This window comes from Lynx canadensis, chromosome D3 (genome assembly GCF_007474595.2).
Source record: "Lynx canadensis isolate LIC74 chromosome D3, mLynCan4.pri.v2, whole genome shotgun sequence".
Lineage (NCBI taxonomy): Eukaryota > Metazoa > Chordata > Mammalia > Carnivora > Felidae > Lynx > Lynx canadensis.
This window is the reverse complement of record NC_044314.2, coordinates 60,383,741-60,410,836: the sequence shown is the minus strand read 5'-3', so window position 1 is coordinate 60,410,836 and position 27,096 is coordinate 60,383,741. Positions and strand designations below refer to the sequence as shown.

The 27,096-nt window shown below is 47.4% G+C and overlaps 1 protein-coding gene across 1 annotated transcript in view; it reads right to left on the bottom strand.

Moving 5' to 3' along the window:
- APCDD1 (APC down-regulated 1) overlaps positions 1–26,650 on the bottom strand; it is a 33,810-nt gene extending 7,160 nt beyond the window's left edge. The window contains 3 exon segments of the mRNA XM_030336459.1: positions 9,887–10,418; positions 13,430–13,613; positions 26,532–26,650. Coding sequence (XP_030192319.1) covers positions 9,887–10,418; positions 13,430–13,613; positions 26,532–26,589 — 774 coding nt within the window. The 5' untranslated portion in view covers positions 26,590–26,650.
- Between the last annotated feature and the right edge of the window lie 446 nt (positions 26,651–27,096).

Genomic DNA, 27,096 nt, shown 5'->3' with positions numbered 1-27,096 from the left:
TGAAACCAGTATCATGCTGTAGGCTAACTAAAATTTAAATAAAAAATAAATAAACATAAATAAATAAAGCACCACCAAACTCAGTAGTTTTGTCATTATGTATTTTCTTAGTCAACTATCAGGAGGGGAAGAATCCAAACTTCTTACCCTGGAATGGGGTTCTGATACTCAAACTCTGGGATGCAAAGTGAACATAATGTCTGTAACACATATGAAGAGGAAGCAGCCTCTTAACTGCTAACAAGTGTCATCATGACCAGCACCTTTACCAAACCATACCTGCTGTCCCTGGTCCCCTGCCCCTGCCCCACACAGTCTGAGTAAAACCAGCCCAGTACTCAGATCCAAATCCCTGAGATTTCACAGACAGGACAGCAGCGTTCTGGTGCCCAGGCCTATTGTAATAGGCAAGGATGCTGAGCTGTGTGGAAGACGGCTCTGGAAAGAAAGAGGACCGTCCAGCCTGGCCCAGGCGGTTCCAGAAAGGTGCCATGGTAGCACCTGGAGTCCACTTGGCATTTTTAAGAATAATGGGGCAGGGTCCTGACCTTTGAGATGGGGACCTGGAGGAAGAATTCCTGTTTGGCGACAGAGAAAAGCGGGCCACAAGCAAAGGAAGCTCGCCGTCCAGGAGTTGGGTCGGTGAGAATTTAGGGACACAATGGGAAGAACCTGGCCCTTAGGTATTGATCTTGCCAAATTCTTAAACTATTTTAATTGTGGTAAAATATACATAACACACAACTTGCCATCTGAACCATTTTTAGTGCACAGCTCCGTGGTACTAAGTACATTCACTCGGTTGTGCAACCATCACCACCGTCTACTTCCAGAACTTTTTCCGTCCTCCCGAATTGAAACTCGGTACCCAAGAAACAACAACTCCCCATTCTCTCAATCCCAGCCCTCGACAATCACCCTTGTACTTTCCGTCGACGCTAGGTCCCTCACACAAGTGAAAGCATACAGAACTTACTGGTTTTTTGGGACTGGCTTATCTCGCTTAGGATAATGCCCTCACGGTTCATCCATGGTGCAGTATGTTGCAGAATTCCCTTCCTTTTTAAGGCCGAATAGTATCTCAACATATGTATGGACCACACTTTGTTTATCCATTCATCTGTTGACGAACACTCCATTTTTTGGCCACTGTGCGTAACGATGCTATGAGCACAGGTGTACAAGCTACTTAAGACTCCACTTTCAGGAACTCTGGGCATGTGCTCAGAAGTGAAATTTCTGGATCACACTGTAATTCTGTGTTTAACTTTCGGAGGAACCACCATACTGTTTTCCACAGCAGCTGCGCCATTTTACACCCCCACGCACGGTACACAAGGGTCCCAATTTCTCCACATCCCTGCCAACTGGTATTTTTTTTCTCTTTTTGATAACAGCCATCGAATGGGTATGGTGTGTTGTACTTTGATTTGTGTTCCCCTAACGAGGAGTGATGTTGAGCATCTTTTCGTGTGCTTATGGGCTATTTGTGTGTCTTCTTTGGAGACGTGTCTATTCAAGTCCTTTGCCCATTTTTTAACAAGGTTGCTTTTCTGGTTATTGCCGACTAGTAACTTTCGATAACAACTTTTGAGAAGGCATTAAAAAACCAAAGATGTAGCAAACAGGGGTGGGATTTTTGACCTCTCTGTGGATATTATCACCAAGAGACCAGTTTTAGTCATGGTTAGGTAAAGGGGAAACCACTCTGTTTTATGGACAGATTTTTAGATTTTTGTGCTCTTCATTCCCACCATCCTCGGCTTGAATAAAACCCAAAAGGCCTATAGGAACAATGATGGGGAAGCAGAAATTAAGACCTATACACTGTACTGGCTCTAACGTTTCTCTTTTTCAGGATGCTTTCCTTAAATCGCAGCTCTTCAACACTACTAAGTGAGAAGAGTTTTTCGACATGAAGGGTCATGTGTAGTATGGAATATCACTTGCTTTATGGAATTGCTCTCTTTTTTGGTCCACACTCTGATACATGATTCTCCTCTGAGAAGCTGTTGGTTTGTAGGCTCTCCCACTGGGCTTCTTTCTACATCACTCCCCTCCCTGATTCTTAGAAAGGGCTGCTTTGAAGTCTGGGTTTCTGAACACAAAAGATCTGAAGGTTAAAGCAAAGGGACCAGAATATGTCTCCTTGTTACTACTCTTTCCACCAACCATAAAAAGCTTTAATTCTGAAGGAGGAGGGGAGAAAAAAAGATCCCTATGTAATTAACATCGTAAAAGAAAACAACCAAACTTACTCTAAAAATGAAAGATAAACCTTCAACATCATAAGCGAGCAATGTTCTAGGCAAAGAGTGGGGTTTTGCCCACTCTGTTCTCCTGCCCAGCGCCCTGGCAACATGTCAGCTAAGGGCAGCTTTGCACACACAGGACATTTGATTCTGAGGAGGTTCAAGTACACCATCCCCTTAGCTTTACAACCTCTCAAAGAGACCACGAGGACACTTCATAGATGAGGCCACCAAGGCACAGAGAGATAGAATAACATGGCCCAGATGACTTTACAAGCCAAAAGTAGAATCTGGAGCATAATATGGTCTTGGGCTTTGCTGAGCGCTACACCCTGGCCCCAGGCTGTCTCTTAGGCTGAGGTCCTGCAAAGAACAGATGTCTCCCTGTCAAGGACTCGGGTCCCTGGGTAAAGGTCTTCTCTGGCCGATGACTGATAGGGATTCTCTAGGCTTTCTCTCGTTCCTTGCCAATATTTATTTCTGGAGAGATTTGGTGCGTCGACAACATTTGCTGACAGTATCCACTTGTTTCCAGCGTCTTCCCAGAATGGAAGAAATTACTTGATATCATCTTGCTGTGAACAGATCAACTAGAAAAGCAGGATGAATAAAACATTTCTTGGTCTAAAAGTTTTGCTCAAAGAGGAGGAGAAATGGGCACAGATGATGGAAAGTTCCTTTCACAGAGTTTTCTTCCATGGGATAAAAAACATTCATGTTTCTCAGGAAGAAACCTGCCAATGACTGAAGCTGAAAGCTTTTTTTTTTTTTTTTTTTTTTTACAACTCCGAATCTCCACACATTTGATTAAATTTCTACTGTAGGTATTCCTACACATACAGACTTCTCAGGGCCTCTCCATTTCACTGGAGAACAACTTCATCAAGCCTTTTGAAACTAAGACCAAAGTACTCTCCCTTTCTCCGACTTCCCGTGACATCTGGGGGGAGCACGGAGGGTATGATAAAGGTTCGAGAGTGACAGCCTGATTGCTTGAATGCGGTCACCGGCTATTTAACAATATGAATAGATTAGGCCAGCATTCATCACAAATGAGAGCTGACCACCTTGTGGAAGGGGCCTCACTGGGTGCTTTTCAGATCTGGGATCCCAGGAGTTCGTGAACTTGGGCTCATTCTGACCACCTCAGTGAGTCATGATGATTCTGCTTTCAGGAGGAAGCAAGGGGAACAGCCACGGTCACACCTGTTGTGTCTTAAAACAGCAGCTTTCGGGGCCACAAGCGGTGGCTGATGGTGCCCACGAAGGGACGGGGGATGGAAGGCGGATGGAAGAACACAGGCCAGGTGGGTTGCTGACTCTCACGGATCACATCTGTCTCCCGAGGCAGAAGTCAACTCCACACTGTCTGCATCCTGGAGTTTAGAAGGGGCACATGTTTGGGGGCGGGGGGGGGGGTGTCTCTGGGAGCAACCCTTCATTTCCTAGAACCGCGTTCTCTAAGAAGTCTAGAATCTGAGAGGTTAGCCCACAAAGGCCTTTCCAGTTTGCAAAACATCAGCAAATCACACAAAAGACAATTTTGCCTCCACCTTGCCTACACGTACACATTATGTACAGACTCAACAGCCAGATGTAAAGGGCCCTAAGAGGCTGGTTCTTTAAAACAAATGACTTCAAAAACGTTTCAGAAGAACTTTTCTCATAGATGTTTTTGCTTGTTTCTTATACTCTTATCAATTTAAATTCACTTAAATAGTTGAAGTAGATTCATTGTAATAATTAAATTAAATCTGCTGTAAATCCAGCAGACCCCAAGGTCTGGCCCATCCAAGGGTCCACCCCCCTTCCACTCTTCCCACAGAATGGGCTTCCTACAGACTTTGTGGATGGTTGATTTCTGGCACGCCCAGGCTCTCACTCCGTCCTCTGGGCTCTCTTGGTTTTTTTTTTTTTTTTTTCTTTTTTAAAAAAATTTTTAACATTTATTTATTATTGAGAGACAGAGAGAGACAGACTGTGAGCAGGGGAGGGGCAAAGAGAGAGAGAGGGAGACACAGAATCTGAAGCAGGCTCCAGGCTCTGAGCTGTCAGCACAGAGCCCGATGCGGGGCTGGAACTCATGAACCGCGAGATCACGACCCGAGCCGAAGTCGGACGCTTCACCACCCAGGCGCCCCTCTCTTGCCTTTTAAGGGCTGAAATGTTTACCACTTGTTCCGTCCCTGACAACAAGTATTTCCTGGTCTGCTAACTCCTTAAATAAAGCAACCTTGCATGTCTGTTTATCTGCTGAAACACTCTGGAGTCAAGAAATGTAATGAACTGTTTCTGCAGTAAAAGTGTATGCCAGCAGCTGTGAGGCAGAGCAACTGTATGGCATTTCATACTTTGGCCCAAATAAAAGGTCCACACAGGCAACCCTTTCACAGTCAAGACCCCATCACTCAACCCCAGTCATCAGCTCTGTCTTCCCTTATGATGTGCAACATTTGCAACACCCAGCCCCGGCGAGCTGGGCCACGCTTCTCTTTAGGATTCATCCTTAATGCGAGACGGGCTTTCCTAGGTCATGACTCCTTGAGCTCTCCGGTCCTCTATCACCTCTTCCGTTCCCTGTCGCCTCCACGAAGCCCGTCTCCTTTCCCTACGCTGGCGGGAAGAGAAGGAACACGAGATCTTCCACAAACACCATGCACGGCTCCCTCAACTGTTAGTTCCGTGACACCCACTCACCCACCCGTCCGGGGTCCCCGCCAAGCACATGCCTAAGGAGGAGCCACTTCCCACGGCACAGCCATCTCCCGGAGCTGGCCCGAGAAGTGCGCTGCCCACGGCCCTGGTCCCCAGTCTCTCTGATGTCACAGATAGCAGAAAGTCTCTGTATTTCTCACATACTCTGAAAAGGCTTGGAAAAGCAAGCTCCCTCAAAACCGAATGCTCGTTCACAGTCTAGAAGTTCCTACAGAATTCAGGACAGAAAGCCCATGAGTATTTCCTTCTTCCTTTTCAGTCCTCAGCTACTCTTTAAAACACTTCGGTGCTTGTCCTCCTCCGATGTGCTATGCATGTGCTGGGGCAGAATACTTGAGATACGCGGCTTGCGGAAAGTTGTCTGGTTTCAGACAACCCCTTTGATTTACGACCCTGTGGCTAAATCAGTGCAGGATTTTGGCGAAAGACCAATTCCATTTGCTTACAAGTCTGATCCTGAGGCTCTGGCGTTTCCCGGGCAATCATTTGCTTTTAATTACTATTTGATTCTACCACTGAAAGAATTCGGCTGGCTAACCCTTCAACTGCACAAAAAATCTAGGCAGAGGGTGACAGCTGCCCTGATGTTAAGCTCAGTTCAGGCAAAGCCTCTCCTTTCGGGGTTATTTTATGCAGTCCTGATTTTTCGTAGCGAAGGGTAGCCAATTTCATCCTGAAAGAATCCTCCCGGCACACCTGATTCTCTTCAAAGGCAATGTATTTGCCAAAGGATTCTGAACCTCACAGCAAAGCTGTATAAAGCTTAGAAAAACAAGTTGATTTAAAGTTTCTATTTTTACACGGTGTCCCGTTTCCAGAGGGGCTGAGACTAGTGGTTTCAAACTCAATTTAGCATTTAAACTAATTTTCAGCCAGGTCTCTACGGACCGGCAATTAGGGGGAGGCAAAGAGTTCAAAGAGGCGGGTGGCGGGGGGAGTGCGGTCTCTCCGGATGTGCTCCCAGCCCTCCTCCTTCCCGTTCCCAGCGGGTGAGGCGACCCGCCACTGGCCAGCAGGCAGGGAGCACCTGGGGCTTTGCCTGCGCCGAGTCTGGAAAGGCACCAATGGCCAAGTCCGTTTATTCTTCTCGTAGCTGTCCTGGGGAAGGATCTAAAAACTTCCTGAGGACCTGGCGGCACGCTGCAGGCCAAGACGTTCAACGCCAGGGACAACAAGAGAAGAATGGGCCCTTTCAGCTCCCAGAGCCACACAGACCTCACTGGCCTTCGAAGGACGCCCCTGGCCACGCGGGCTGGCAGTCGAGGCGGTGGACAGGGCGCATCGGCCCTGGACGCCTGCCTGGGTCCTCCTCCCAGCCCTGCCGCCATCTTTAGCTGTGGCCACTGCACTCCTCTGAGCCTCAGGGTCCTAACTTTCCTAATTCATTGTAAGTTTGCATGGTGATTCTGTTTAGATAATACGGGTTCATGGCACAAACTGCAAAAGGTACAAAAAGGTATACAGTGTTGAGGCTCCGTCCAACTGTCCTCCAACTGTTCCCTTCTCTGGAGACAATCATTTTGTTTCTCACGTCCCCTTCCAGAAATACTGCCCCCTCTGTAAGCTTATCTTGTTCTCCCTTCATTAGTAGTTTTACCCAGTGGTATCACACTGTTCATACTCTTCTATACTTCTTCTTCCTCCACCCCTTGCCCGTCCCCTTTCACCCTCCCCCTCCTCCTTCTTCTTAACAGTACGCCCAAGGTTCTTTCTACCTTTAAAATTTCTTAAATCAGGGCATTAGGATTGGGGCTTACAGGATCTATGTCTTAAGAATCTGGGTAAATGTCCTCACAATTGCCTTAGCAGGGGAGGGAGCAGAAAATGGAAGGAGATGCTTCATAGTGAGTCATCATCAAACACCTGGAGGCCCGTGGTCAATGTCATCCCTCTAGGAGACACCTGCCCAGAAGGGCTACCTACTCCAGGAGTGGGGAGAAAGGAGCATTGGTGGAGGGCCCTTTCCAGATGGCAGGCAGCATTCTGCAGACCAATCCAATCGATTCTTATAGTGTTACCACTTTATAGAAGAAAAACTAAGGCTTCAGAAGGTCAGATGACACAACCAACACCCCGCAGCTGATGGACACAGAAGAGGATTCCAGGATTGGCTACCACCTCCAAAGTCCATATTCTCATCAATGTATCCAGACAGTGTTAAAAAAAAAAAAAAAAAAAGCATGTCTCCCACTTTTTTGTTTACAAAAATCCTAAGGTCAGCCTTACAACTGTCATCCTTAGTCCCTGTGCCAATGGTAATAACTCACAGTCAAGACATTTTTCCTCCAGGAACCACAAGTGTGTGCCTTTGCCCTCCCAACAGACAGGCTCTGTTCAGTGAGTCGACTGACAGCATGAGAAATCCCTCCTACAGGTCTGGGAAGGAGTGGGAGAGAATCTTCCAGAGCTGTAAGTCTTAGGAATACTGATTTTACCTGTCAGGCCTCCTGATGAGGCATGCCACAAGTACCACAGTAAATTCAGAGTGAGGGGGCAGAGGTAAGAAGAGAAAGGTGTTATGGTTAAATCTGTTTTTCTTTTCAGTCCTAAAAAGAGCCTCCATAGGCATCTGAAGCTGAGGGAAAGGAATCTGAACCTGAATGTGTGCAAGCTATCAGCCCAAGGTCAGGTGCAGACAGCAGAGCAACCAGACTCCAGCTCGGGCAGCTCCAGGGCTGCACCTGCCTCTTCCCGCAGCAATTCAGCCTCCTCCCTCGGACTCCCTCCTCCATATTCAGTTCCCTGCCTCAATGCTCCTGCCTCTTGGCTGTCTGTTGTTGAGCAGTTGTCTCTGCTGGTGGGTGAGCACGCCACGAAAAGGACTCTCTGTGCATAGCAGATCTTCATAAAGCTTCAGAGTGGGACCCGGTTGGTGCTCTTGGCTTGCATAACGTTTCTGGATTATCTGTGGGCCATTTTGATTCATGACATTCTTACCTCTCATTACCATAGATAGTTGAAGAGTTGGCTAGATTGTACTCAGAGAAAGCCAAATGTTTGGAGGAAAGCTCCTTACCCTGCTGCTCTCTCACACCAGAGATATCAAGAGCAGTTCTATTCATAGGGCAGCAGGTGGCTCAGTTGGTTAAACATCCGACTCTTGACTTCACCTCAGGTAATGATCTCACGGTTTGAGAGTTCGAGCCCCACACTGGGCTCTGTGCTGCCAGCATGGAGCCTGCTTGGGACTCTCTCTTCCCCTCTCTCTCTGACCACCCCACTCACATGCTCTCTCAAACTAAACAAACATTAAAAATAAAAAGGAGGGAAGTGCTGTTTAGCAGCAGCATTCAGCACCGCCTCTGGATGACACTTCCACCTGGAAGGGTCCCACGATGGTACTGGGAGCCCGTGACTCCTAAAAATCTCCCCAGAAACCGCACCCGTGCCCAGGTGCCACTGTCCTCTGGATGCCTTTGTGTGATGTGCATTTGGGTGGAGCTTCAGCTTCTCAGCTCCTCCCCCATCCTGAGGGGTGCTGGGGGATCCCAGGCAGATACTGGGACGAAGGCAGGCAGGAAAGGCCACCCTCTCCCTCACTGCCCTAACTCACTTCTTCCTCCTCAGTGCGTCTGGCACCTTACGGCAGGACACAATCAAGCCGTGAGCCCAGGGAGCGTCTGGGGCCCTGGGCCCTCCGTCTGGCTTCACCTCACACGTGGGGACAGTCCCTGGTGAGAGACGCATCTAGAGGAAGCAGCCTCCGCCAAGTGGGCTTCCTCAGCAGATTTCCCACAATTATAATAAAGGCGACTTTCATTACAGGAGCTCACAATAACACAGATAAATAGAAGATAACACCAAGTGGTCTTTGGCAGGGAAAGTACTCTGGGATATCTCTACCAGTCATAAATGAACTCAAAGGACTAAGAAAAAAAAAAAGATGAAAAATAATGAGTAAACTGTCAAACAGAAGTCAAATGGGGCCCCTCATTTAGAAAATCATTGTTCTAGAGAAGATTCCACAGAAGCCAATCTGATGCAGGGGAGCACTGGAGAAATCTCCCCTGGCACCCTCTCTGCACCCCCTCCCTGTCTAGAGCTTCCCCAACTTCTGCGGTGGAAACGATCATGTTACAGGCTGACACGGATTCTGAGCCCATGGGAAGGAAATGCTTTGTGAATTCCAAATATAATTACTGGACTATCATTCAAGAAAAGAACATTATAAGGTTTTAATTGTTTCCTGCCCCCCTCCGTCCTCCCTGGTGATTACAGTGACTTTACATTTCACTTAGTCGAATGGAAAGAATGTGGGGTCTGGAGAAAGAGGGCTGGGTTCAAGTTCCAGTGCAGAACCTCCCTAACTGGGTGACCTGGGGCAAAAGACAACCCCTTGAATCTCTGCTGCCTCTCCCTTCAGCCCAATAGGGTGGCGACATCTGCCTCAAGGGGTCGTTGTGAAGGCTGACAGCAGTAACGTGGGTGGGTGTAAGACCACAGCCTTACAAGAGCCCTGTCGCTTTCCCTCAGGCACCCCTCCGCCTCCTCCAGGGCTGGGATCATTGCTGTCGTTGTCTCTCCCAAGTGTGGTTATAACATCTCCGAATTCCCTTTATGCTTTCCTCTTAGAATCAAAGAAGATATTCCTGGAGGGTCAGAGCTAAACAGAGCCTTACGAATCTTCTAGAATAACCACCCCAGGAACCCCTAGCACACCAACAACCCCACTACCACCACCCGTGTCAACAGGAAAACCACAGCCCCTGGTCGCAGAGCAAGGTGGTGGCCCAGCCAGGTCTCCTGCTTCTGCTGCGCGTGCCTCCCCGTGCAGCCCTCCACATCTCCCCCATGACGCCGGGTGCTTCCTCTCATGGGGCGCCTTGGGCCCCACTGACACGTCTCCCTGCGGGCCACTCATCTTACTTAATAAAGAACAAACAGCCCGCAGGCCGGGAGGGCGGTCAGCTGCAGGGTACCTTGGCATTCTGCAGCGGGGGCTGGTAACTGGACGGCCGATAGAACATCCTCTGTGAGGCGTCGGTGTGGATGTCCCCGAGGAAGAGCTCCTCCACCAGGCGGTCCAGGTTGTGCTGGAGGTACTGCTTCTCCACGCGGATGAGCTGCAGCTCGTGCATGGCGAAGTTCACGGCCTTGGTGCACTCGCAGCCATTCTCTTCTCGCCACAGGTCGTAGGGCACGTCCTGCACCCAGGGGCCCCCGGCGGGCACGAAGCCGGGGCACGTGCGGTTCACCAGCTGGCTGAGCCTCTCGGCGACGGCCTCCGTGTGGCAGACGACCTGCACATTGTGCAGCTGGTAGTCGGCCTCAGTGCCCCCGCGGATGATCCAGGAGGCCTGGCGCAGGCGGACCTTGCCCCGGATGACGAGGGTGTAGGTGGGGCTCGTGCACCTGTTGCCGCCATAATAGAACTGGTAGGCCTTGAAGGTGTTGTTGTGGTAGAATCTGTAGGACCTTGTGATGAACTCTGGGCCCGACCTCACTTCACAGCTGGAGGAGAAAAGGGGAAGGAAGGCATTTTAAAACCCAAAGGCATGCGGAACAGATTTGTTACCCTGTCAAGAAATCATGGTCATGATAACAAACGTTTACTCGGCCGGACATTACTCTCTGCCTTCAGAGACACCAGTTCATTGAATTCTCACGACAACCTCTGAGGAACCTCTGTTTCCATGTCACAGCTGGAGAAACCAAGGCACAAGAGATTAGGGAATGTGCCCCAGGCTCCAAAACCAGCCAGCAGCAGGAGCAGACCAGGAATCCAGGCAGTCTGGCTGCAGGTCTGTGTTCCTGATCTCTCTACACCACATTCTTTCATTCATTTTATGAACAAGCCAGGAGAGCCCAATCCTGCCAGCCTCACTTCCACCTGGCGGCCTGACTGCAGAGAAGTGTCTTCCTTTCTGGTGGGACGAGGGAAGAGTCTAGTGCTGGCCTATGAAGGAAGTATCCTTATGCTAGTGCAAAAATAGTTGATTTCCTGAACAATTCCCTTTTATGGACCTTGTCTAGAGCAGGCAGGTGCTGGATGTCTGTCATCCTGAAATGGAATCCGGTCTGGGGAGAAGTCACTTAGAGGCACTTGCACATTCACCCTCCCATCTAGTGAAAATTAATTTTCCCTCTCCTGGAAAAACAAAGGGTCCATTAGTGAAAAAGCAAAGCTAACATAACAACAGATATAAGGGTCCCTTCTGTCTGTGCTGACAAAATGACAATGACAAAATGGTTTTATGCTGTGGCTTTAGATAAATGCTGGATTCCCAGGCCGGAAATACTTGGATGAGGTCTACAGGGCACAAATGGCTCACAGGAACTGATCACCGCTGTACCTGTGGCCAGTTCCTGTCTCTGCAGCACAGCCCGCACCAGAGAAATGCTGGAGAGTTTCTTCAACACATCGGCCAAAGAGCCAAAGACTCCGTCCTCTGTAACCCTCTGCTAGATCCCACTCTCAGTTATATCATGACTTACATGTCATCAGTTTTGACCTTATAAACCTGCTCCAATCTGTGATATGTATATATATATATATATATATACACACACACATTTTTTCATATATATATATACACAATGTAATATCAGAACTCAATGTGATACACAATATATCACATATCATGTTATATCTATAGTATTTACTATATGTTATTTATAATAATTTTGGTTTGAGCAGATCCAGCATCGCTAAATCAAGCAGTGGGGCTGAAATCTCAAAGGCCCGTGCTTCTCAAAATTGCTAACATTTCCTTTTTTCAGCTCACACACTGGAAAGAGGTAAACATTACTCCAAGCGGGCACCTCCCTCTGGGGAGGGCAGTCAGTGAATGTCCGATGAGGGTGCATGCACAGAAGGCACTCAGAGGAACTCGGCAGAGTCTGCAGAGAAGGCTTGGAAGGAGACAGACGTAAGGCTTCTCCCCCCTAGGAAGGAGGCTCCCTTTGGCGTGAGTGGTGAATGCAGTTTAACTGCTCATCTGGGCACTGGTGGTGGTGTGCCTCGGGGGGCTCCAGAGCTCGGCGCTCTGAGCATCTCAAGTCCTCCACACTCCACGGACCCACCACCTCCCTCACCTAGGCCTCCTCGCCGCTAGATGCACCTGCTGCGTCTTTTAATTGGTCAACCTCACATCACTTTTCTACCACTCAGCCAGGTGCCTCGTATGAAAGCATGGTCTTTGCTGCAAACTCGTCAAAGACCTTCCAGTTCTGCTCTTGGATGGTAAGTCCAGTTCGGACAGACGTGCTCTGGCTGGCCTTGCCCGCCTCAGGATCCTCCTCTGGAGCTGTTCTCCCCAGATCAGACACCCAGGTTTACTGCACCTCAACTACAAGGATTCTGGGTCAGTTGTTTCTCCAACCCAGCCTTTGCTAGTTCTTCCAGATGGAAAGCTCTTCCCTGGGTCTTTGCACAGCTAACGACATCCCAGCTCAAGTGTCCTCTCCTTCGGTAGCCTTTCCTGACCCCACCCCCATCCTAAAATAAGGTCCCTGGTATTCCCCTTTAGCACCTGTTGTTTTTTTCCCTCTTCATAGCACTTCTTTGCATGTTTATTTGAAAAATTCCTGAAGACAGGGACCATGTCTTGTTTTGTTCACTGCTATGTACACAAAATCTAGAACAGTACTTGGCACACAGTAAATAGTTGTGCAATCAATAAATATTTTTTTTGAATAAAATGATAAATTATTAAAAGCACATCGCGTTCAGGCTGTGCAAATATTTACCATCTCCTTATTTTAAGAAACCCCATCTTTAGAAAAAAATAAAACCTCTGGGTCTTCATCATCTTATAAAATTCCTTTTTTGTCTTCTCTGTGTGCATTTGATCCCTCCCCAAGGTACCTGGAGGCTGCAAGGGAGAAGTGATTAGATCCCAGAGTGAGCCTTGTTAATTCTCAACAATTTAATGGGTAGGGGAAAAACTGCAGGTCTGCCTCTAGGCTATTTTTAAAAGCTCTAATGGAAGATAAGCCAGAGCTCAAACTGGGATAAATCTCAGCTCTGCAACCTGGAAAAGAGTCCAAGATCTACGCCCTGGCTAGTAGAGGTAGCCTGAGTACTTTTTCACGTACTCTTAGAACCCTGAAGCCGTATATTAAATTACCAGAATATGGCTAGAATATTTAGACCATCAGAACCTTGCAAGTCATGTTTCAGGGTTGGTGAAACACAGACTCCTAATTTCACTTGCTAATGGTTTCTTTTCATACACGAGTGGTCCCACAGACTTCGGTAAACAAGGACCCATTCACTCACACCCCTTGGTTAACAGTGGTACATCTCTGCTTTAGCTAAGATTTCTACAGTACTTAGCTCTGTTTCTTTACCAACCAGAGTTTCAAAGTGTCGCTTGGCTTTTAGTTAGAACTTAGATAACACCTACACCATTGCAGATAGGAGAGAGTCTCTGTGCATCTGAGAAACCCTAAGAAAGGCCTTCCATAGACGTTGTGCTCTCTGGTCCCTCCCTGGCCCGGTCCAGCCCTGGCCCTCTTACCCAGTAGACACCCAGTGGCCCTCGATCGCTGGTGGCATCTGCACAGTGATCCTGGCGCCATTGTGGAGATGTTTGAGCATGTGATGGCACTGTGATTCCTTGAAAGCCCTCCAGGCACTTTTCTCTAAGGATCTGGGATGGGATCTGCTGTCAGGATGAAGGAGGGCAGAACCCTCTCCCAGCCCTGAAAGAGAAAAGTGAAAGTTCGCTGAAAGGAGAGCTTGCAGCAGACAGGAAGGGGTCAGGCTGAGGAACTGCTCCTTGGCTGGAAATCACTGCAAGTGGGAAACGCACTCCTACCCCGCCACGCTTATCACTGTCTCTGTTCTCGTGGAGTTCACATCTCAAAGGCAGAGGTGTCCCTGGAGACCGTTCCCCAGGTGGGAAAGCCGAGGCCCATGGAGACAACACGGACTCGCGGGAGGTCTCTTGGCTAGTTCCTGGAAAAGCCTGAGCTCAAATCCGTGCATCTGTGAAGCAGCAAATAAGGTCGTGCATCCAAACGAGCAGCTTACAGTGCAGGCAAATGAATGTAACAGGGACTGAAGAGAAAAAGGAACATGTCCCAAGGGAGGAGTAAGAAAGGGGTCGTGCAGGGACCCATTTAGGGGAGGAGGGGGAAGAGTGTGGAAATCAGCCTCAGTGGAAAGGGAAAGGGAATTGTGATGGAGGGGAGAAAGGCCCAGGAACAACTCGGATAGACTCCCATCTGACATGTGCTCCCTGGCTTGGCTCCCAGCTGTTCCCGCCAAGCCTTCCATCCTCTGGTTCTGTCTCTGGATGGACACCCTCCACGGGGCTGCCCATCAGTCGGGTATAAGTCGTATTACCCGCCCTACAGTGGGGAAGTGTGGGACACTTTCGCCCAGTTACATTCCCACTCCAACTCTTCACACCCACAAAGTCGGTGACAATACAGGGTTCTAATAGGAATAACTACAAGAAGACTGTACATTTTTATTTCCCATGGGTAAAGGGATATTAGGACTAAGTTTGTCTTCAGTATAAGTGGTTTATGTTGCCGGACACTTAACCATGCAAAATAGTCACCAGCCCCACGTTCAGAATAAAGCCATGCTGGCAAATGAAGTTATACTCTGAAAACCCATTGTTTTGAGATTCACTCCTGAAGTAATTAACACATTAATACGACTTCATCGTGGACCTACTAAGTACTCAGTACCTTGTTAGCAACCCCCCCCGCAAAACACCAGTTAGACAAATGTATAAAAACAAAATAGAAATATACACGAAATAAATAAAATGCATCTGTTAGAATGCTACCTATGAGGGGGCAATCATATATTTTTTAATCAACACCTTAATAACTTCATAGAGAAACCATGGCTTACAAGAGAAAATTTAATTTAATTTAAAAATGAAACGTTAGACCCAGAATATGGTGACTTACAGCAACATGATGAAATCTACTGGGGAAACTCAGACCCACAGGTTGATAACATTCAGATATTTGTACAATATTCAGATTTTCAGATATTTGCCATGATTCAGAGGGCTGAACGAATCCTTTGTGGAAAGTCCTTGGTACTGAGAAGACAGCAGTCTCCACGTGGGAAGTCTGGGGCTTTCCTCTGAGCAACATGCTGGCCGTGGGCTAGAGCAGGGATTATTCTTATGTATCTTAAATGAAGCGAACAGGGAACGAGGCAGAGACACCTATGGGTACAGTTCAACTAAATGACAAGTGTGAAAAAAGATTCTAAAACGAGATGATGGTGCTGTGTTCAAATGGCATGCAACCTCACCACCAACCCCGTGTCGCCCAGCCAGGTGATTGGGACCCCAGCCAGAATGAGAGAAACACTGAAATCTGAAATCCACGTTGGGTGGTGTCGATGCTCGTGGCTGTTCCATGAGGACCTTCTTTCCCGTGGCCCCTGCTTCCAGGGAGGAGGGAAGAGTGGCATTTCTCGGTACCCTTTCTGCCTCCCTCATTCACCCTTCCCCAGTGAAGCCTGGTGCAGGATGGAGAAGGAAACAAGTGTGTGTGACCACGCCCTTTTTCTTTGCCAAACTGGCCTGTTTTCAAAATATAGTTCACCCTTGAACAACATGTTATATGTTTTATGTACTGTATTCTTACAATAAGGCAATCTAGAGGAAAGAAAATGTTCTCAAGAAAATCATAAGAGAAAATAAATTTATAGCACTGTAGTGTCTTTATTGAAAAAAAAATAGTCCACATGTAAGTGGACCCACTCAGTTCAAACCTGTGTTGTTCAAGAGTCAACTGCTCGTGTATCTTGATCAGCTCCCACACTCGCCACGTAGTAAGGACCCCACCCCTTCCGATGCTTGACTGTGGCACTAGGCCAGGTGGAAAGTCTGAAAACTTCAGGGGTGAACTGTTAGCAATCCTATCCTGGCCATCATCTATACGGTATCTTCTGATTTTTATCACAATCCTCATGTTTTCATGTCTTCATCTGTCTGAGACCTCTGTTGATCTGTCAGTTGGCTTTGAACTAGAGGAGGGAGAGGGGGTACTATGGACTATACCTCCCACCAATCCCACGAGTTGTAATTATCCTGATGATGGGAAGCATTTCCTGAATTCCCTGTCAGGCAATCAAGAAGTGAAAGACAGTACAGCTTGCTGTCTCTGGTAGGTCAATGGACTGTGTGATCAATTACAATGTTAATTCAAGTTACAAAGCAGTGGGAGTTGGGGAAGGCTCTGCTTTAAATGCGACACTAAACATTTAGTAAAGAACCGTCAGCTCGCTATCAACCAAGCTATGTTCTAAAATTCGATTTGTAAGCCCCTTTATACCCCGCAACTGTTTTCCTGTAAAGATGATGAAAGCCAGGAGGATAGTGGGTATGGGCGAAATATCTGGAGCTAGGCTGCGTGAGTTTGAAACTGGATCTGCCACTTAAAGGATTTCTCTGGATCTAAGACGTCAAGGATTGTTAAGATGCATCATTATTTTACTACTAGTGACAAAACACTTGCATTTAAATGAGGACACAATGCCTGAACTACAGTCCCGAGATACCCCGAATCAGAGTAGCATTTGCTACTCTGACATCGCTTTTATCTGTTGCAAGAGATTTGACAATGTCTCTTGCCTCCGGCTGCAATGCTTCACACGTGACAGGCAATATGTTTGCTTTGCAAGGATCTCAACAGCAAAACAACAAACACAGCCACACCGTTTTGTGGGTATCTTCCTTTCCAGGTAATTGATCACTGCTAACATGAGAAAATATAGAATTGCAGTTATTCTTCCAGCGATAAGTATTTGCCTCATTGATGTCACACTAACGCTCTGCTGCTCTATTATGAGGCCACTCCAATTTTCACAGTGGTTTTTCTTTCCAGCGCAAAGAGTGCAATTTATCAGTAAGTTACGGAGAAAGCAACCAAGCATGCGGGGCTCAAACGTTTACTCTACTTTCAAAACCAACCTGTCTGCAACTAACCCATAGACATGGAGTCACAAGGACACACATAAGGGAAGTGATGGGATGACAGTGTGTGCCACTATGTCCAGGTTCACAGAGGCAAAGGCCGTATCACCCCCTGACTGCTCCCGGCAGGCTAACAGGGACTGGAACCCCCATCGACCATAAGATGCATATCCACTGCAGAGATCTTAAAATGGGAAGAAAATGTGTTTCTTACAATCGATGAAACACACCATTAGCACTGTGACCTTAAACAAATGACTTAACCTCACCAAGCTTCTGTGTACTCATCTGTAAAAAGGGGATAACACTACCCATCTCTTAGGGCTGGTCTCAGGATTATCGGAGACTGTCTTCCTTAGCACAGGCACATAGTTCTCATTAAATGTGTTATTATTTTAAATAACGATTAGGCTCTTAGACTGCCCTCAAAAAGTCCATTCTAACTAATAGAACAGCTAAAATAATGGGAAAAGTCATCCAGAGCCAGGCCCCTCTGGGCTCTGAGAATGGCACGGGGCTCCCCGGCAAAGTTAACTGGTGACCCTGATGCAGAAGAAGGTGGGACCCAAAGCACCGGGCTCTGTGGTTGTTGACGAGTTCTACTCAGTTTAACAAATACCTATTCACTCTTACTTTGTATATTTCAGGAGCTGGAAGCATGACCAAGAATGAAGGTAAGTTTTTCTGACCTTGAGGCTCTTAAGGACTCATTGGCCTGGATGTCAAAGAACAAGGGTGGAGATGATGAAGGAGGGCCCTGGGAAGGAAGCTGGGAGTTCAAAGGCAGAGGAAGAGGGAGTGGTGGTCAGGATTTGCATGGATCGTTCATAAGGCCAGTCACACAGGAAGGGAGCCTACAGTGATGCTTTCTAACCGAGGGTGGAAGAAATAAAACCCCAGAACCGCCAACACACAAACCATTTGAAAGCAGGCAAAAGATCATTACATCACTTGGGTTTCTAGAGACATATCTCCACTTGGCCATCGCTCTCATCAGACAACGAGTAAAGCTCACAGACCCAGCAAGGCTGTCAGGGGAGGAGAGTGGTAGCGTGAGCAGCCAGATGGAGAAGAACTCTTCAGTTAGCACAGCTTCTCAGCACACAGTGAGTTAGGGTTTGCACTCGTGGCTGATGCTATATTTTTAGCGTAGAAAAAATGGGATTTGTTCCCTTTCTATCTTTGCCCTTTGAAGTACCCACCACCTTGGTTACCATTAAGGAGCAAAATTAAATGGGTCACGTGAGGGGCGCCTGGGTGGCTCAGTCGGTTAAGCGTCCGACTTTGGCTCAGGTCATGATCTCACAGTCCGTGAGTTCGAGCCCCGCGTCGGGCTCTGGGCTGACGGCTCAGAGCCTGGAGCCTGCTTCAGATTCTGTGTGTCCCTCTCTCTCTGCCCCTCCCTCGTTCATGCTCTGTCTCTCTCTGTCTCAAAAATAAATAAACATTAAAAAAAAAATGGGTCGCGTGAAAGTAGGACCTGCTGTACGGTAGGAGAAACTCTTTGGTCTGCAGTCGACTGCCAACAGTGGTCTCCAACGTTTACTCGTTTTGTCTGGTGTGGAAACTCTGGGAGGCCTTCTCATGAGTGCTACTTCTATTAATTGGCTTAGAATTAAAAGGCCATTTGAAGCACCAAGTCTAGCTGCAATAGAGGTCAGGTATAATAGCTCTCCTTATCCCCCAAGACTTCCTCCTCTGTTTCAGCCATGGTGTGCCCTCCAAGGAGACCAGCCTTACTAACCCAGGGACCCCTTTGTTCATTGTATCGCTCAGAGTATGTCAACTCCAATTTGGGACTGAAACTAGTAACTCATTCATCAGAATGAGAAACCATCAGAATGGTTCTGAAGGGCCAGGCTCTGTTCTAGGCACTGAAGCTACACACATTATGCCCTGAGGGAGTCTCAGTTGGGCCAGAAACCAGACCCCGAGTGGGCTTGTAGAGGGCCTCATAAGGACAGAGAGAGCAGTCTCTAAATTCATCCTTGGAGGGTTCATGGAGGGGCAGCCATGTCTCAAACACTGAACCAAAGTGGTCTAGGCAGAGTGTGCAGCCTATCCAAACATAAAGAGGCGGACAGGAGGGGATCACATAGGAGGAACTGGGGATAGACTCAGGGAGGGGGGACCACAGGGCGGCCCATGACAGAAGAGCAGAGAGGCAGGGCCGTGATCAAGAGCGTCACTGTCATATTGAGTGTGCATTTCACTGGAAAGGTGAAGAGAAACCATCAAAACACTTTAAGCTATGTCACAGCACAATAAGAATTCCAATTGGGGAAGATCACTTTTCCCATTTTCGGAGGGATGGGAAACAGATAGGAAAGAGGAAGATCCATTATGAAGCTTCTACTATGGGTCAGTGTATCGTCTGGTTCAGTGTATCATTTTTGCCTGAATAAATGAGAAGGGAACCACTCTGGACAAATAGCAGTAAATCTCTTTTGTAGTCTTGGGAGTTTTTTGTACTGGCCATCTCTTGCGTGTTGTAGAGAAGGTATATGAGAAGTTATAGTCAAAGAAAGGAAAGGGGGGGGGAATGGAGGAAGGGAGAAAGGAAAATAGGAACCTATACTAATTTAGCACTACATCTGAAATAAAACTTGTGCAAAATATTTCTATGTCCTACTTTAATTTTAAATTGTGTAAGTCCGTCATCCTGGTACTTAGCAGTGTAGTAATCAAGGATGGTGACTATCATAATGGTTCCTGAGTATTCCTATTATTTATACTAAACGCGCTTGTTATGTATAATAGCTTTTTTTTTTTAATTTTTTTTTCAACGTTTATTTATTTTTGGGACAGAGAGAGACAGAGCATGAACGGGGGAGGGGCAGAGAGAGAGGGAGACACAGAATCGGAAACAGGCTCCGAGCCATCAGCCCAGAGCCCGACGCGGGGCTCGAACTCACGGACCGCGAGATCGTGACCTGGCTGAAGTCAGACGCTTAACCGACTGCGCCACCCAGGCGCCCCATATAATAACTTTTTAAAACCTCCACTTAATTGGATTACCTATGTAACTGGAAGTGTTGACTAATCACAATATCTAGTTGTTGAAAATTCTGCCATTGTGTGTTGAACGCAATTGACATTTACGGTCTTCCTTTGATGATTTAGGTTCTCAAAGTGGCTCAAGGTCATTACTAGGAACATCAGTCCTTGTAGGATGGTAATTTGGATACAGAGATACTGGGGTGAACAGGTAATAACTCTGTTTAAGCCATGAAAGTTTTTTTTTCCTCATTTTTTTAATAAGACAAGAGTGACAAAGTCTGTGTGCGGGAACGCGGGTGCGAGTAACATCAACAATTTGGTTCACTGAGGATTCTAGACATTTTGGCTAATTGAGAAGACTAGCTCATTGGGTTCTCATTTATTAAGATTTTTGCTGCAAATGAATCCAAGGGAAAGAGCATCTCAAAGGATTAAAAACCAACACCCCTACAATAAGAAAGTGACTGTGAATTCAGTCCCAAAGGCAGCTTTGGGTGGGTCATGTAATATGTACCTTTTATCTGTTTAAAAGTAAAAATTATAGTAATGGTAATAATAACTAAAGTCGATGGGTTATATAGATTGCCAGTCTGCGACACCAACTAAACTGGAAGCTCTCCACAGCATCGTGCCCTGTCCGGCAGAGGTCCAAATCAGGAAAATGACTTCACCATAAAATGGTCTCCAGCATTGGGTGGGGGGGGGGGGGGGTCCCCTGCTGGGCTCAGATAAAATTATGATGACAAATACGTACTTCTTTCAAGTGAGTGTGGGGGAAAAAAGTAGATTCTGGAAAGAAATTATTCATCTATTGAAAAAAAATTAATTCCTGAAGGTTTCAGGATGTAATTCTACAGATTACCATTTCTAGAGAACTAAATGAGACCCTGGAGCTCTGGAGGGTTTATTCACGTGTGTGCCTGTGTGTGTGTGTGCGCACACATGCACACACACAAATGATTTACTCCCAGGGAATAAATCATTCTATACTAGTAATCCAAAATGACTGTAGAATGACCTTAACCACTATCATAATTGTAACAGTCTACTGTTCAGAGGCTGAAAACTCTCAATGATATCAATAAAAAAAAACATAGAGTTCCCAAAATGAAGCATAGGGTTGACCACCTACACAGAGATTTATACCCTAAATACAAAGCATATGGGACCAGGTGACTGTTTATACCACCGAATTCACCAGATTATGCATTCAGAAAGCAGTTCTTGGCATAGTTTTCAGAGGGAATGAATATAGTACCTCTCCTACAGTCATCCATGGCAAAGCTTGTTCCTAAACCCACAGTGTTGTCAGGAAGCAAGCCAATCCAGGGACAGGGACCAAACAGAAGAGTGAAGGGTGGGGGTTTGGGGAGGAAGCAGGGGCTACTTGCGTTTTGAAAGTCAATATTCATTCATTCACCAAGTAGCTGAGTGCCTACTACCTGTGAGGTTCTCTCTCAAGCATGGGACATTGTTTATAAATGAAAGGAAAGGTAGGTATACCCCAAGTCCAAATCACCAACTTTTCAGTAACATTAAAATTTCTGAATTTTCTAGATATATTCCAGAGTTTTTCACCTATCTAGATTGAGAACCAAAAGCTCCAAACTGCTTTACGTGTCGTAAAATGCAAAATTAGTGGGGAAGGAAACAATTTTCCAGCACACTGGGACTGAACTAATCTTTGATCAGGTCAGTCTTTAGAATATGTGGTTGAATGCTTCAAAAAAATTTCAAGAGCTAAATAAGCATAATGTGAAAATATTAACAATGGTTGTCTCTGGGTAGAGGGTCTTGAGCGATTCTTTTCTTGCTCATTTCGCATGCTCCTGTTTTCAATAATGTGACATATAGTACTTGGATAACCAGAATGAGAAAGTATTCTCAAGTTAGAACTGGTGTGATATGTAAAAACCCAAAGCAGATAAAATGTGACTGATTAGATTAAATGAAGGTAATTACTTGGCCATGAAATTGCCCAGCCCAATTATATAAGCAGTCATTACTGTAAATGTATGCTTTACCCTGGATTCTGCTAGATAAGCCCCAGCACAGTTTTCCATGTGCTGGAATAAAAGCACGCACGCATTGCAGACAAACTGGATTTTACGACCATGTGGGTAGCTGTGCCTACCAAACTCTTATCCCAAATTGTTTTTTGAGACAAAAGCTAAAAGAGCTGCTTTGCCAATCTTTAAGCCTTTTTATCTAAAGGATATTATATTATAATAAAGTCAAGATTTCAAATTCCTGGCTCCATTCAGCTGTCGTTGCAAAGGAGGTAATTTTCGATGTCCTTTTCTTCTAATGCCACAGTCCCCAGGCTAGACACTGGGGTTGAACCGGAGCCACAGACTGCGAAATTTGCATGTTGCCTCTGAAACTGACTACTGCTGCCTGCCACACCCGTCCTCTTCAGCTCGGTCGTGTGCATGTGCGTGCATGTGTGGTGCGTGCGCATGGAGTGTGTGCGTGGTGTGCACGTGGTACGTGTATGTTTGGCGTGGTTTGTGGCGATTCTCAGCAGGGAAAATACTGCAGTCATCTAGAGCCTGCCATGCTCCCAGCTCTGCTTTTGTTTCCTCGCCCTTCGATATTCTTTGGGGCTCTGCAGGAAAGGCAGTGTGCATCTCCTCACACCTCCTGTCCCTAGCATGCAGGGCCTCTTGGCCCAGAGTAGGACCTCATAAACGTACCTCCTGAACGAGTGGTTAGCCGAAGGAAACGGGACAACTCCCACAGAACAGAATACTCTTAATGATTTTAGGGCGACACTGTATCATTTCTCTGACCTAGATACCTATCATGTGACTTTCCTGAAAAATTCTATTCCCGCATTAGAGAGAAGGAAACAAGGATCTATACACACGAAATCTTAACACGGCAAGAAGTTGTGCGTGGATGACGGTGGCAGGTTCTGTGCTTCAACTACATACACGAGACTCTATAGAAGACATGTCCTCCTGTGTTAGCTGTCAGCAGATGTATACAATCACTAACATCTCTTTTTATGTTTCTAGTCTTAAACGTTCTATGCTCCACTTTAATTGATTACATCAAGTTGTCATCAGTCTGTCCCTAAGCAGTATATAATTACTCAGTCATATCATCCACTTAATGGTTGATTCTCTTCTCATTTGGGGAGAAAAAAGAATAAATTTGGCTATTATAGATCTGCCTGGCCACATGTTTGAAGCAAGTCCATTTATTTCACAAGAGAATATTTAACATCTAAGACCCTTGCTCCCTGTTATGTACTAATGAGTCATATTTCTTTTCAAGATTTCATTTTATGACCAACAGGGAAAGGGCGCAGGAAACACAATGTTTTCTTGGTTACAAAACCGGTCTTCAGAAAAATGGTATTTCAAAGATTCCTATCTTACCCTAGTTAAGGGTTTCCTTAGATTTTGTTGGTGAAGGTATCATTTGGAAATCTACAGGTTTTGTGTGTGTGTGTGTGTGTGTGTGTGTGTGTTTCAAGTTTTGCTAGAATATGCTTGAATGAAAGGGAATGGCTCAAAAGTGCCTTCACCTTTCAAAAAAGTCAATGAATTCTGAACAAGTAAACAGCTCTGGGGAATAGAACATCTCCCCCAGCATCAGTTCCAAAACTTAAAATCAAAGGTTTCCATTAGCAAAGAGAGTCAGCACTTTGCTGCGCATTAAAGCACCACTTATTCTGGAATACCTCATGCTAATCTGTGTTTCTGGAGCCGAATGATTTTTGTGGCTTTTCATCTAAGCAAAGAAAACAGTGATAATGGACATCTTCCAGCTGCATTCTTCCGTGACATTCAATAGGTTTTTTTTGGATTAAGAAATGCAATTGTTTTCAGAAGCTGAAGGAGAAGAAAGTAAAACTGACATGTATACTTTTATTCCATCAAATTTTGAACTTGAGTTTTGCACTACATTTACAGCTTTACAAAACAGCAAAAACAAACCACAGGCTCGAGTCTAGCTGGAGCCTAACTTACTCACCAATAGGAGCCGGGGGTGATTTATGACTTGCAATGAGTTGAAATAAAAGTAACCAACAAACTGAACAAAGACTGGAGGCCAAACATCATAGTTTCTACAGCATCCTCATGCAGAATCTTCATGAAGGCCCTGTGCCCTTTTAAATCTCATTAATGTGACTTGCAGGTGTAACAATCTATAAATGTCTGAAACTACATTTATTAAAGTTGGTCACAAATACACTCATAACTCTAGAAAATGTGTTTTTACCTACTAATAGTTACCATGAATAGACAAATAATGTCCTATGGTTAGCAAAATAAAATGCCTAGGTATCGAGGGAAAAAAATCATTAAGCCATTCTAAAAAGATCTCAGGTAATCTTCAGACTCATAACTATTAAAATATATGATCAAGTTCATCTGTCACTACCAAATTTGTAAATGCTTGTAAAACCCCTCCCTATAGAATAGGACACATTCATCAAGGCATTCTCCTGGATTAAGTTGATTAACACCCATTTTCTGTTAAAATTACTTCCATCGGGTAGAATCAGGAAGAAAAAGGGGAGAGGGAGCATACTCCATTCTTTCTTGGTGCTTTACACTATCCTAACGAATTATGACAAGCCCTTCTTAAATCCCAAGGATTCATGCATTGCACAACTATTCCATCTGTTTATTTTTTGTGCTAGGGTCCAACACTCCCTGCAGGATCTAAGTTGATCTTTGAGCAACTTCAGTGTTAATAATTTTGCCATTGCAGATTCACTTTGAAATTGGATAGCTTTTTGCAGGGTATCAATGTCATCCAATTAAACTTCGCAAACTCCTTTTTTATCTTACATCCTCTTCGTCACACAGGCACACACGTGCACACAAGCACGGGGTCTGCCCCCCTCCCCCTTCCTCGGGTTACAGTGCAGACTGGCCCCTTCCTTCCTCCCTCCCACCACAAGGTTCTCTCCCCAGCACCACCGGGTCTGGGTAAATCGCTCGTTCCAAGACGTTCAGGCCAACACGGACTCAAATTTGGAGATTAGGGGCTACATTCACTAAGGATATACTTGGGCTCTTATTACGAACTATTAGTTACTATCCCAGCTTGGACTGGCGGGGCCCTAATTACAACCCCCACCTCTGAAAAGAGAGAGAGAAAGTTGGGAATGAGACGGTCCACACTGCACATCTGAGGACCACTTTTGTAGTGCAAAAGGCAATGAGCTTATGCGAAAAAATTCTGTTTATGCCAAACTCTCAAGTAATTTCTCATTTCAAAAGTCATTTGACCACACTGCCATTTTTGCTCACAGATATTACAACAGATTTTTTTAAGGGGACAATTTTGTCTGTTTCATCTCTCTCACCCTCTTTTTCCCCCCTGGTGTGTGTGGCAGCTGCTGTTTGATCTGTTCATTGGCTCTGATTTGTTTCATGTTTCAGCCAAAGATTAAAACTGCTCTGTAATTCTAAGCAGATGGGCCTAGGAGTGCAACCCTATAATTATACCTTCTCTCCCCGGCCCTCGAACTGCAAGCCTTCCATCCTGACTTTTAAAGTCTGGGATCACTGGGGCTCGGGGTACACACCTTGGCAATCAGGCAGGTCTGGCCCCACCAGACACCTTAGCAGGGCTGCAGGGCTGGAGCTGTCTGCCCTGAAGCCCTACTACAAAGAAAAGAGCCACTTCTAGCCCCTGGATTCTCCCCCTCTTCCCTTCCTAGATCTTGGGGGGGGGGGCGGGGGGGGGTGGGGGGCACAGCTTGGTCTTCAGTGCTGGCAACAATGCATCAATGCATTCTGAAGCTCCATCCTGCTGCAGATCCTCAGAAACCCAGAGTGTCCTCGAGGGTGCTCATCTGCCCTGCAGGGGTTGTGGAGGCCACGGCGTTGACGCTCTGCCGAAATGTCAGGTGTCCACCATTAGGGAAAGTTCACTCTGGACTTCTGAATCAGCACAGTGCGTTCTGCCCACCGCCTGCAGCGAGCATCAACACCAACCTACCACAACATCTGCCTTATTTTTCTCAGGGCAATTCCTGGAACTCTGAAAGCGCTGATGAGTTCTCCGGCTAAGGGGTTACCGGAGCCCCTGAGAAAATGCGGCACACGAAGCGCAGAAACAAAACCATCCAGCGAGAGTATGCGGGAGATGAGGCGTCCCGTCCCGGAGAACCTTAGCAGACTGGTTTTAATGACTACACCGTGGCCATGAAAGTGTCCCCTGCTCCTTGAACTGCACCCAGTCCACTTGGGAGAGAGCCCCATCGCCACACCTCGGGAGGCACCAGTCCTCTCTGAGGCCACAGAGAAACCCGCGCGGGCTGCTTTTCCCCCTTAAACGACCACAGTTTCGCTTTACAGACCCACAAAAGCCTGGACCACATCAAGAGCCCCTCCGGCAGGCGCCGTGACACTTTGGAGACGGGATCGCCAAGCCTGCGATTTCATGACAGTCTGGACTCTGAAAATCCAACAGGCTGCGTAAAAGTTTTCCCTCGGACTTGAAGCAATCCATTCAGGAGCTAAAAGGTGTCTGTGTGTGAGCTCTGCACCCTTCCAGAAAGCAAGCTCCAGCCGCAAACCAGCTCCGGGCGCCGCCGGGGAACCCGCGAGCCCCCCTCCCGGGGGGGGGGGGCGGGCAGGGGATGGGGGTGGGAGCAGCGGCTGCGCCCGGGTTCCGCGGCGCCGGCGGAGGAACTCACCGTGAAGCAGGAGGGCCGGGAACAGGTACGCGAGCAGGAGGCGGCACAGACCGGACATCTCCAGTCCTCCTCCGGGACCGCGCGAGCCGCCCGCCGGCCAGGGACGCCGCTCCCCGGGAACGGCCGCGGCGCCGCGCGCGCTCTGTCCCCCCGCCTCCAGCCCGGAGGACGCGACGAGGCGGCGGCGCCCGGCGAGGCGGGCGAGGCGAGCGCGGCGGCGCGGGGACACGGGCGGCCGGCCCAGGCCCCGCGCGTCAGGCGGCCGCGGCGCGCCCCATGCCCCAGGGGCGCGGCGCGGGGGCTGCGGGGCGCGCGCTCCCTGGGCGCCGTCGGGCCCCGCGCGCCCGGCCCGGCCCTGTCCGCGCTCCCGGCCTTCAGGCTCCCGTGCCGTCCGCGTCCCGTCCCGGCCGCCGCCGCCTCTGCCGCCGCGCGCCGCTCGGAGCTGCAGTGGCCGCCACCGCCGCCGCAGCTGCAGCGTCTCTTCATATTTCCCGAGCGCCGCCGGCGGGGCGGCCGTGCCGCGGGCCGGGGGAGGGGCCGGGGGAGGAGTCGGGGCGGCGACGCC